This window comes from Salvia miltiorrhiza, unplaced genomic scaffold, assembly GCF_028751815.1.
Source record: "Salvia miltiorrhiza cultivar Shanhuang (shh) unplaced genomic scaffold, IMPLAD_Smil_shh original_scaffold_327, whole genome shotgun sequence".
Lineage (NCBI taxonomy): Eukaryota > Viridiplantae > Streptophyta > Magnoliopsida > Lamiales > Lamiaceae > Salvia > Salvia miltiorrhiza.
This window is the reverse complement of record NW_026651528.1, coordinates 90,864-103,916: the sequence shown is the minus strand read 5'-3', so window position 1 is coordinate 103,916 and position 13,053 is coordinate 90,864. Positions and strand designations below refer to the sequence as shown.

General features: G+C 32.1%; 1 protein-coding gene across 1 annotated transcript; it reads right to left on the bottom strand.

Moving 5' to 3' along the window:
• Positions 1-5,767: 5,767 nt before the first annotated feature.
• On the bottom strand, positions 5,768-7,950 carry LOC131004158 (AAA-ATPase At3g50940-like). Its single transcript, XM_057930781.1, has 2 exons — positions 6,695-7,950; positions 5,768-6,323 (listed from the first exon to the last, which is right to left on the bottom strand). Exons 1-2 carry the CDS (start codon positions 7,697-7,699, stop codon positions 5,895-5,897), a joined length of 1,434 nt encoding a protein of 477 aa, XP_057786764.1. The 5' UTR covers positions 7,700-7,950; the 3' UTR covers positions 5,768-5,894.
• Between the last annotated feature and the right edge of the window lie 5,103 nt (positions 7,951-13,053).

Genomic DNA, 13,053 nt, shown 5'->3' with positions numbered 1-13,053 from the left:
TGTTATTCTCCTCCTATAAATAAGGTCTTATATAACCAGGTCATGGGGGTGAAAGGATTAATCCTTCATGACTATCCATTAAGCTTTTGCGGGTATAGTAATTGAAAGTAGGAATGTCAATCGGGCCAGCCCACTCGGTTTCGGGCCAACACATTCGGTTTCGGGTTATTTTCGGTTCGGGCTAGTCGGTTTTTTTATTTTTCGGGCTAAAATTTTTCGACCCTAGCTCTAACCCACTCGATTTTGGGCTGGCTCGTTCGAGCCCGAAGTTTTACGATTTTTTTATATGTTTTTTTTTATATATAAATAATCATATTCTTTTAATAAAAATATGTCGTGTTTTTTAAATCAAGACAATTCGCTTTATTTTAGATACAAAAATTAGTATTTTTTTAACATAAGTTTACATAATATATAACTTTAATTTTGTTTTGATAAAAATTGTATATAGATTTAATATAAATGACTATCTTTCTTTGACTTTTATATCATAGATGTTTGTTATTAACCGTTGAAAAAAATCAAAACATATTCTACAAGCATCAAAATGTTATTATTGAATTAAAAAGTAAAGTATTAATGTTTAAAAATCAATTATTAAGAATGTGTTCGGTTGATCGGGCCAACCCACTCGGTTTTCGGGCCAACCCTATCGGGCTCGAGCTATTTTCGGTTCGGGCCATTCGGGCTAAATTTTTTTCGAGCTAAAAATTTTCAGCCATAACCCACCTTTTTTATCGGTCTATTTGGGTCGACCCGTCGGTTTCGGTCTTTTTTGACATCCCTAGCTGAAAGGCCAAAATTTTTAACAGTTACAATAACTGAAAGATTTCATGTGTGTAGTACATAATTTTAACATATCATTATTTCACTCACCAAAAAATAATTTTGAGACAATAAAATACTATGATTATCACAAAAAAAATAGAATAGTCATACTTTATTTAATTCTTTAAATAATTAAATAAACAACGACCATAAATTAGTTTAAGTGTAAATATACATAAAACCAATTTCCAACAGTATATCCATATTTCTTAAAGATGTTGATTGAGAAATACTTCATCCATTCCAACTAACTTGATTAATAGTATTATTTTTTTTTTATCGTCCCAATTGATTTGATTAATTTTTTTATATGGAATAAATATAAGTAAGGAAACATTTAATTATTTATTCACTTTATTACCAAACACACTAAAAACATTAATTTTTTAAATTTTGTGTTGAAAAGAAGTTGATCAATTTAGCTGTGAATGAGAGAGTATCTCTTTTTCTTTATAAGATCCTAATTGGATCTACTTATCTTTAATAGAATAAAAGAAGCTAGGGATGTCAATCGGGTTAGCCATCGGATTTCGGGCTAATCGGGTCGACGATTTTGTCAGGTTATAAATTTCCAACCCTAACCCTAAACGTTAGGGTTTCGGGCTAGCCCATCGGGATAATTGGGTTAAACGCTTAAAAATAAAATAATCATTTTTGTTTTGTTATTCTTAATGATCTAATGTATAATGTATAAAATATACATACAAATCAAATATATAAATTATATAGCAAGCATAAAATGCAAAAATATAAGATATTGAAGAAAAAAAATCAAGATTACATAAGATATAAAATAAGTTGGTAACAATAAAATGTTCAACTTTGTTAAAGAAAAAATAATAAAATATCCAACAATAGTTTGAACTTATAGAATCAAAGAATCTCAGAAATACAGAAAAGTGAAATAATAAGACTTTATAATATTTTGTTATTTTTTAATTTTTATGTCTAAATATTTTATGTTATGTATTCAGGTTTTGAGCTAGCCCATTGAGTTAGTCGGGCCGATCCTATCGGGTGCCGAACTATTCGGTTACAGGCTAGTCGACCGATTGTAATTTTTATCGGCACCCTAACCCTCTCGAATTGACGGGTTAATCGGGTCAGCCCACGAATTTCGGGTTGCATTGACATTCCTAAAAGGAGCAATAAGTGTTTGATTGCAACATCGATTCGTGGAACGAGGGCGATGATTTTCTACCTCGAATAAGGATCCAAAATTGAACCGCAGCCATAGGAGACCGAAAATCTCATGTACAATTAGGGATGGCAACGGGCCGGATCTGGACCGGGTCTGGCCAATACCAGATCCAGATCCGTTTTCATATACCAGATCCAGATCCAGATCCAAATCCGTGGATCTGAAAATTTTGGATCCAGATCCAGATCCGTCAGATCCGCGGGTCCACGGGTCCAGATCCATGGATCTATTATTTTTAAATTAAATTAAAAAAAATTCACAAAATCAACAACATCTAATTTCCATCATGAAAAATATAACACAAAATACTTTTATCTAATTACTTTTCGTTTTTATTATTTTGAATATAATTTATTTATTATTTTTAATTTAGTTAATATTATTAGTAAACTAAATATAAAATATAATATATATATATATATATATATATATATATAATAAAACGGATCCACGGGTCAGATCTGGGCCGGATCCGGATCTAAAATTTCAAGATCCAGATCCAGATCCGTTTTCAAAATTGAGATCCAGATCCATTGGGTCCAAAAAATTGAGATCCAGATCCGTAAAAACGGATCTGGATCCACGGATCTGGACCGGGTCCAAAATCCACTGCCATCCCGCAGTACAATACTGTAGAATGATATGAACGACGATTTATCTGCCAATTTTTTCCACTGTCACCTTCAAAAGTCCAAATTTTATCTTATGTGATGTCGATATGCATAATATTAAATACACAAGTGCATATTGTTAAATATTTTTTTTGAGAATGCATATTGTTAAATATAAAAATATATAATATTAAACACAAAAGAGCATAATATCGACTTTGCGTGATTTTTTATTTTTCTGGATCTGATCTCTTCCTACTTATAATAATATCTCCTCATGTTTTTTTTTTTTTTTTTAAATCTGAATTCACGTGAATAAATCTGAAGCGCTTAATTCGACTTAATCAATTATCTAGATTAATACGTACAAAGTGACCTAATATATATGAATATGAGAATATTTAGTGAATGATATAACATGTCAATGATTAGTTCTATACAAAATCTATTTATTATATGAAAACACAGTTTGTGACAAAATGGTAATTAAAGAATGATGTTAAGGGTATTTACAAAATTCAACAAATTCCATATATTTTCTCTATCCTCTCACCTCTCTCCTCTTTCATCACACGGTTTCTTTCACTTTTCCATACATACTCTCTATCTCTCTCACATTTTTCCATACATACTCTCTCTCTCTCTCTCATATTCTCTTTTTCATATTTTTGTGATTCTTTTTAAAAAAATCAAAATTTTATTTAAAAAAAATGTTCAGTATATATATCTTAAATTAAAGATAAATGCAAGATCTTTAATTTGGTATAAAAATTATCAAATATGAATTTAAAATAAATAAATTATTATACTTTAAAATTTTAAGATGTTTATTTTTTTTCTCTTTTTTTTTAAATCAATTTTTCATATTTTTGTCTTTTATTATTTATATGGTTGTTTTAAGGTTGTCGTTATTATCTATTTTTTCTCTCTCCTTCTCTACTACAAAATTTTGTTTCTACTCTCTTCTCTTTTGATAAAAAAAAGAATTATCATTGAAACATTATATTTATATATTGAATTATTTTATTAAGCATAACATAAGGATACCTTTAATTCTTTTGTGAAAATATCGCATCTCCTTAATACAAACAAACGTTTACTTTTTCTCTTTGGTTTACTACTGTATATAAATTTAGCGGCCTTTGCACATCAATTTTGAAATATATATTAAAATTATCCAATTATTATATATATTTTATTTTGCATATTCACTTATTTTTTGGTCAAATTTTGTGCTGAAGTACTATATGAAATCCTACGTACCATACTTCGCTTATTTTTTGGTCAAATTTTGTGCTGAAATACTATATGAAATCCCGTACCATATTTATCGATTACTAATACAATGTCAATTCAAGTAAAATAAAAATAAAAAATACAATGTTAATTTGGGCATATTAAAACAATGTCATTTACGTTTAAAATTAGCATCTAACTAAATAAATTAAGAATCGAAGTATTAAATTGAGAGAAAGTGAGATGAATGAAGCTGATGAGAGAAAATGACAAGAAGTAATTCAAGAAATCAAAGTAATAGATAGAAACTCTTTTTGCTGCAACAAATTTGATTAGATATAAGTATTAGGAGAAAACGAAAATAGGAATGAAGGTATTTAATTACTATATAATAATAATGTGTGATATCAATTGCCATTATAAATAATTTAAATAGTTTACAAATAATTATAAATATACGTTTATATACCATGTTCAAAATTATAATCAATAAAATTTTATAAACTTTGAAATTATACATTTTTAGCAAAAAAATGATTTTAGAAATGTATTTAAATAAGTATGTTTGAAGGAGAAAGCCAAAGCAAAATGATATATTTAAGTTTTATTGGGATTTGTTTTTTGGCATCAAATAATTATTCAATTCTTTTATTAGTATTCTAAAAAATTCTAATGATATAATTTATTTTCCTACTCATCAATTGAAGCTTTTCTAATAAGATGACATAGGTAATGAGCTCACTTAGAAAAAATAATCTTATGCATGATTAGCTCATGTTTTAAAAATATACTCCATATTTTGATGTGAATACTTTTTTTAATTATTTCTTCGTTTCTTTTAATTTGAATGATGTGTTTATTCTATAATTTTAGGGAAGAAAACAAAGTTTTCCATCAAATAGGTGAAAAATTAAAAATGATACTTTTGAAAATTATAAAATAAAATTAAGGATCTTTACTGACTAATTGATGTAGATTATTTTATTTTTTAAGAAAAAATAATATACATTTACTTATATTCTAACTATATTTAATATTTTATTTATTTATTTGATACATCATTTAATTTTTTTATATATAAATTAACATGATTAAATAAAAAAATTTAAAGGTCGCACCACAAGGGCTCAAACCCAAGACCTTCGGTTTTAGACATTAACCTCTAATCGCTTAGTCGGTACACACACTACATCGTTTAATTTTGATGCAAAGCTATATTCGTCGTGCATCGCACGAGCGAGTGTACTAGTACGGCAATAAAATAAGCTTGGTTGGTGGATATATATACATAGTAATAGACAAATTAGTGTTTATTTTATTTTATTGCGGCCGCCGTGGGGCACGAAAATAGAACGGTGCATTAATTGAAGGTGTAAATTTTGATATATTTCTGGCGTTTTTGTATTATGATATAGTTTAGTGAAACTTATCAGTAAGTTATACTTGCACATATCAATAAAGTATATATATCAGGAAAAGGAAAGTGGATGAATAAGAAAGAAATAAAGAAGTTGGTGTCATGGAGAAAGTTCAAAACCAAGAAATCTACAAGATTTTTCTTTTTATTAAAGTTGTTCATTTTTATCCGTGCTTCAAATTTTACTAAATTTGTCTTGTTGATTTGACTATATTGATGAATAGCCAAAGTCAGTATAATTGTTAGTGCTCCACTCAATATTCGAATTTTGAGCTCTATGAGATGGAGAAACTTTAGGTCGAACTTAATTTGGTCCCTTAAATTAGGTCTTGATTTGAAAGATTCATTTAAAAGTTGGAGATGATAGAGACTCAATGATTAAGTAGAGAGAATATGTGGAGATATATATTTCGCAATTATTGTTTTCGTAATAGCTCGATCTATTAATGGATGAAATTAAAATTGAACACAACACTAAGATGATTTCATTTGAATTTAGGGGATGAGAAATTAAAGTTGAATAATTAAAAGAGCAAAAGCATGCAACATGTGATGAAAGATAAGGCAGCAATATTTAATTTAGTAGTGATCTTAATCTGGGTCATATTTGAAGGTCACAATCAGGAGGCGGAGTGGCAGTGCCTTGATCCACTTGTTGGAGGCCTTTAATATCGGTAGTAATAGTTTTGGTGTTGAGAAAATTGAGCAGCTCATCGAGGGATAAATCAACGTCGTCACATTTCATGAGCTCTTCGGCGACTTCAGCGGGAGTGACATTCTTGAGGTTGATGAGATGGGCGATCTCGGAGACGCGCGGGTGGTGGGCGTGGACTTCCAGATAAGTGGACGCCAAGAGCCTGAAGCCATCGGGCGTCAGGTACGACATGTGAATGTGCATGTCCATGCGGCCGGGCCGGAGCAATGCGGGATCTAGCTTGCCTTTGTTGTTGGTCGTGAATATAATGATTCGCTCGTCGCCGCAGCTCGACCATAGCCCGTCGATGAAGTTCAGCAACCCTGATAGTGTGAACTGAAATCAAATCAAATTTTACTTTGTTAGTATCTACGTACATGCACCAAAACCATCAATCTTAAATGCCCCAATTCATTTATTATAAATCATAATTAATGCGACACTCTACCTAACATTTGCAAAATTAAAACTAAAAAGCAAGAAAATGAAATTGAAGATAAAAAAGTGAGTGAGATATAAGATCTCTAAGTGATTATAGTATTAAAATGTTCCTAAGAAAAATATGTACTCCGTCTCTTTCAACCTGAAAATTTCCACTGTTGCTTTTCTTGACATGTGAGAAAAATATTGACAAAAAACACATTCATGCATTAAACAAATCTCTGTTTGTTGAAAACAGAGCATATATAGGTTGAAAAGAAAGAAACCCGATGATCACGCGGGCGGTGGTTCCCGGCGTCGGCGGGCTTCCTGTCGGGCAGGTCGACGGTGCAATCAATGTCTTCGATGACAAGAATGGATCTGTTGGCAGTCCTGAGCAGCAGCTTCCTCAAATCGGAATCACGCTTGACATTAGTAAGCTCCAAATCGTAGATATCAAACTTGAGGTAGTTGGCCATTGCAGCAATCAAGCTGGATTTGCCAGTTCCGGGGGGGCCATAGAGCAAATAGCCTCTCTTCCAGGCCCTCCCAACTCGCCTGTAGAAATCTTTTCTCCTGACAAAGCGGTCCAAATCGTCCTTGATTCTCTTCTTGAGGTCGGGCTCCATTGCAAGGGTGTCGAAAGTGGAAGGGTGCTCGAGGTTGATGGAATCCCAAACAAAGGAAGAAGAGTAGGAAGCGGCGCAGGCGAGGGTGTGGAGCTTGACGACTTTCTTCTGAGCTCGGATGATCTTGGCCCGGTCGAGCACGGAGGGGATGTAGGAATCGAGCACGGTGTCTCTGAATTTCTTGTCGAAGCTCAGCTCGAAGTACTTCTTCTCGGACTCGATGAGGACGTTGTCGGAGTCCTCGTCGATGACTTTGGAGCTCTTCTTGCGCTCTTCGTTGACGAAGCGCCACTCCAGGGCCACGCCGTGGTGGGAGTCGAGGATCTTCTCGCACTTGGCGAAGCGGATGGAGAGGGCCGGCTCCTTGTACCGCTTGCTGATCTTCAGCCGCTGGATGTCGGGCCGCACGTGGCTGCACAGGTACGTCTCGGCGGCCGAGTAGATTTCGTTGGCGGACATGCCGTCGCGCTCCTCGATCACCACCGTCGCCTGGGTCGGCCGGGGCGAGAAGTAGCGCCGGACCAGCTCCACCAGGAAGTGCTGGGCCTGCCGGGGGAGGAGCTGGTTCAGCATCGTCTGCACCAGCATGATGAAGGCGGAGATGGAGGCGTACATGGCGAAGATCGAAGACGCCGCCGGCATGCTCGACATCGACACGGCCATGGCTGCCCTTTTACTTTTTTCACTTGTTTTATTTTATAGAGAGAGAGAGAGAGAGAGAGAGAGAGGTTAACTCTTATCTTTATGCTAGAGATCGGGAAGTAGTTATTACGTGCGTGGGGAGGGGAGGACTCGGGACTTAGGAGACTAGATATTCATATTCCAAGACTTTTTGACTCTTGCTTTCTCATCATTTATGAATTATTATGGCGGTCGACATCTTTAATAGTACATCAATTTTATTCTACTTCTTAATATATTGATGACCTGTACCTTACATACAAGTTGTTACAACGATTTCTATGGGTGTGTTGGGTTAAATTTCATAGTAGAGTTACCATCACTTGATTTTTAAATAAATAAATCAAACTTTAACTTTTGTAAAATTAATTATGTCAATCTCATCAGTCATCACCAGTAGTAGAAGTAGTAGAGTGATTAATATCTTATGTCAAAAATATGAAAAAGTATCAAGGTCTGAGTTCATCCTCACACATTAATATTTAAAATTACTTGTTCTTTCATAAAAAAGTGTGATTCAAATAATATTTATATATAAAGGAATGATATGCAACATTTCTACTATGAACACATTTTCTAAGCACTACTCACATTTAAATCGATATTTTCATTTATTTTTTGTATTATATATATATTCACAATATCTCATAAATTATTATTTACATACTTATAATATTACAAATTACATAAAAATCAAAACTCAATTTGCTCATTTTCTATTTAACTCGAAATAAATAAATAAATAAAACAAATCAAACTTTAGTTTTATGTGCTTTAGTGAAATTAATGTTGTTAATAACAATTTATGAGGCATGAAAAAAAAAAAAAGAGAAGTAAACAAATGCTAACGTAGACTAAACATGAATAATGCTGTGAAAAGTGTTCACGTTAGATATTCACGTTAGATATGCAACATATCATTCTTCTTCTTCTTCTTCGTCTTCTTCTTGAGGGGATGTAGCATATCATTCTTGTTTATATGTATATATATATATATATATAGATAAGTTTTATTATAATCTTAAAAGAATATATACAAGAGGATTATTGATCATATAAAAAATTAACTAATAACATGTAATTATTGCCGCATTACTATTAGAAATTAAACTAAGCGCAGATATAATATAGATCTACCAAAATTTGTAATGACGCATGCATACTTTTATAATCGTATTAGATATTGCATGCTTTAAATTTCAAATTAAGGACGACAGCTAAAAATTCTATTTTTCCTCACTTTTATGAATATGAAAGTGTAGTCTAGTGGTTTTCACATATTTAATCAATTTTGTTAGATTATAATACGACACTTAGCTATATAGTACAATAAAATATAGGGTAAATGTCACTTTATGTCCCATCATTTGGTCGAATTATCGATTATGTCCCAACCTTTTGATAATATCTAATTGGTACCCAACCTATCAACATTTTTTTAATTATGTCCCGTAAAAATTTTCTGGCGTCCGGGAGTTGACGTGGAATTCCAGAAATTTATTACGTTGAATTATTAACCGACGTGGCAGTGCCAACATTATAATTCTTTAAAAAAAATCATAATTCTCATGTGGCACAAAAATCTGAAATGAATTAACGAAATCTGCATTCTTTCTCTCCCTCAAGTCGAAAGAACAAGACATTATTTCTCTCCCTCCAGTCGAAAGCTTGAAGAACCCTAGTAAAATTCGAAGAACCCAAATGAGGTGAAATTCGAAGCAATCGGCGGTTGCTGCAAATAAGGTCGCCTGATTTTGAACCCATCTTGTTCGTGAAAATTATAGTTGCCGCAAATAAGGTCGGGTGATTTCGAACCCATCTTGTTCTCGGTCTCCACGATGCCTTTGTCGAGACACTTTCGATTTGTTCACGGTATCCTATCAACTCTCATGCTGGATTCTGGCCATTTTCGTCTGTCTGCAATGAGTTGACAAGTATGAGGCATGCAAGATATATAGATGGGAGAGAAGTGATGATTTACCAGAGTGAAGAAGGTGTAAAAAGTGGTGAGTTTGAGCATGAAGAAGACTGTTCCGAGGGGGAGGAGCAGAGTCCCTCTTGATCAATTTTGTTAATTCATTTCAGATTTTTGTGCCACATAAGACTTATGATTTTTTTTAAAAGAATTATAATGCTGGCACTGCCACGTCTGTTAATAATTCTACGTAATAAATTTCCGACGTTCCACGTCAACTCCCGAGCGCCGGAAAATTTTTACGGGACACAAATAAAAAAATGTTGATAGGTTGGGTACTAATTAGATATTATCGAAAGGTTGTGACACAATCGATAATTCGGCCAAACGATGGGACAGAAAGTGACATTTACCATAAAATATATAATATGATTATGTAATACGAAAGTATTTTTTTGTGTAAAAGGAGATAGACTTCAGGTTCAATTGTTGTTTTGTTATCTCCTCATGTAACTCAAAAAAGAGTATATGACAACTTTACTAAGAAGTAAGACACAATTTAAGGTGTTAGAAGAAAATAATAACATGCTGAAACAGCATTATTTTATTTAATTTCTTTTGAGAATTTGATAAATGCTTGTGCATATATGGGAGGGAAAGGGTGAGGATTTGAGAGAAAGATCTAGTGACTCAATAATTGATAAACTAAAGTAAATTGGAGTGTGATGTCTACTCTATTTCCAAATTGAAACATTTTGGAAACCTCATGTTGCTATTCCACAAACATCACAAAAAAACCTTGAAAAAGTAAAAAAATAGTATATTGAATTGAATTGGATTATGTCACGATTGGCGATTGCTATTACATTGGAAAGCAAGGATGCCACTAACATAAATTTGCTTTCCAACGTGAAGTAGCAACAAAAAAAGGACTTGAAACACAGTTTCACACATAAGTATGTGTTGGATAGAGACTGATTCATGGGGGAGTGGTATGAACGTCCTAATCCAAATTCCAAAGTGGGCAATTCTGAAAAGAAGCAAAGGAAGAGAGCAAAAAGGTATTTTGTCGTCCTTCATTATTTTAACAAAGTTGTATGTGAAAAATACAGCCAGCAATTTCCCTCTTTTCCTCACCCCCTTTTGATGTCAACCAACATATATTTCAAGAAAACCCAATGGTACAAGGAAAGCATTAATTTTTTATTTTTTAAAATTGAGTTTAGACATTAGGTGTGCTGGTTGATTGTGGGGCGTTGGATGGTGGTGATCTGCAATGTGAGGCGACACTTGTCCTAAGCAAGCTAGATAAACATTGGGTTTGTAATAAGGGAGAGTGGTGAGGTGGTCCAAATTGGGATTTGGAGTGTAGCAAGGATTTGTGCAATGAGAATCAGCAATCAAAAGATTTTCTAGTTTATTTTTTCTTTTACTTTGATTACTATAAAGAGAAATGAGGGACAGTCCCATGAACTTTTTCTGCAGAAAGGATTGATTGGCCAATGGGGGTATTTTGTAAGAAAAATACCCCTTTTACCTTAAAAAAAAATGGATTTTTGTGGGACTTTCACATGGGGGAATTTCACTTCATCCAACAATGCCAAAGGGGCCCTCTTTGCATAGGTGTCGATACTTGTTTTGATATTGCAATCCTTTTACCAAACTAATCACATTCTACTTGTGGTTTTGCTATGTTCGAGGAGGTGTAATTGTGTCTTTTAATTGTGGGATTAAGACAAGGGTAGATGTGTCAAGAGATGACTCACCCTATTTGAGTTCATGGCAGAAATTGGCTTCAGAATAGGCATGGGGCTTGTCGAGTGAGATTATCTCTATGATTCGTTTTTTTTATTAAAAAAAAGATTATTTCTATGAGTGGTTGCAAGACGAGATTATTACAATTCAAAAAAACAAAAGCATGAAGAAACATCGATCAATCGAAGGAGTTGGATCATGGCCCTGGTAGTTGTATGATTGATCATTCCGAATTATTATCGGAAGCTATTCATTCCATCAAACATAAGGAGGCAAATATATACCAACATAATAGAAGGCTCCACTTAGATCAATCATGAGCCCCCTACTCTTACTGAGTTTCAAAATAAAAATTGCAAATCATCATTTTCTATTTGAGATATTTGGCTTCTAGCTTCTCCATTTCGTTTTATGTTTCACTATATGTTTTTATTGCACATTTCTTACTTAAATTCCCCACTTTTGCTAAACCTATTTTTTTTACATGAAACCTATTCTCTTATATACGTTTTAACTTTAAAGTTTTTTTTTTTTTTTAAAGATAATAGCTTACCCCTTTTCAAGAAACTCCAACATTTCTAACTTCAAAGTTTCTTTTAGGGATTTTTGCAAATAAAATCACGAACAATTTTAAATTTGTAATTTTAATGTGACTTTTGAAGTGTGGCAAATTAAATCATAACCTTTTCAATTTTTGCAATTTCGTCCCCTTAATTTTTTCCGGCCACCAGAGTGATGAGTTGGAGCTTATGTGGATTATTTTTTTCCACGTAATTAATTTCTAACTAAGATTAAATTGCTGACTAAGATTAAAACAAAATCAAAACCTAATTCTTTTATTTTACTTCTTTTTCGTCTTTTATAAAAATATATTTTATGTGTATCTTAAGTTAAAGATTATGACAAGATCTTCAATTTGATTTAAAATTCATTAAATATGAATTTGAAATAAATAATTTATTATAATTTAAAACTTTAAAGTGATTGTTTTTCTCCCTCCTATCTCTTTTACAATATTCTTTATTTTTTCCCCTTTCTCCTTATTTTGTTATTATATTATTTTTATTTGTATCTCTTTCTCCTACAAAATTTATATATCTTCTCTTCTCTTTTGATTAAAAAAACATAATATTTATTTGTTGAATTATTTTATCAAAGCATACATAAAAATATTTAAATTTAAAATATTAATTAAAAAATATAATGCACAATTATCAACAAAAATCGAGACAATATTATAAAAGTATTTATTAATTTTAATTTTAATAAAAAATAATAATCAATAACAAAAAACTTTCGGTAAATTTAATTATTATTATACGATACTCATTGAACTTAATATTATACTCCTACTCATTAAGTTGATAAAATTATTACTATACACTATTTTAAATCAAATACTAATATTTAAATTAATATTTTTTTGTTATTAATTAATTTGATTCATAAATAATAATATTTTTACATAATTTCAAATTTTAAAAATAAATAAATATATCGTGGCCGTGCATCGTACGAGAGGGTGTACTAGTTTAAGGAAAATGGGGGATACTGAAATAAGTTCGACGAAAAAGAAGAAAAATAAAAGAATTAGGTTTTGATTTTATTTTAATCATAGTCAGAAATTAATTACGTGGAAAAAAAATAATCCACATAAGCTCCAACT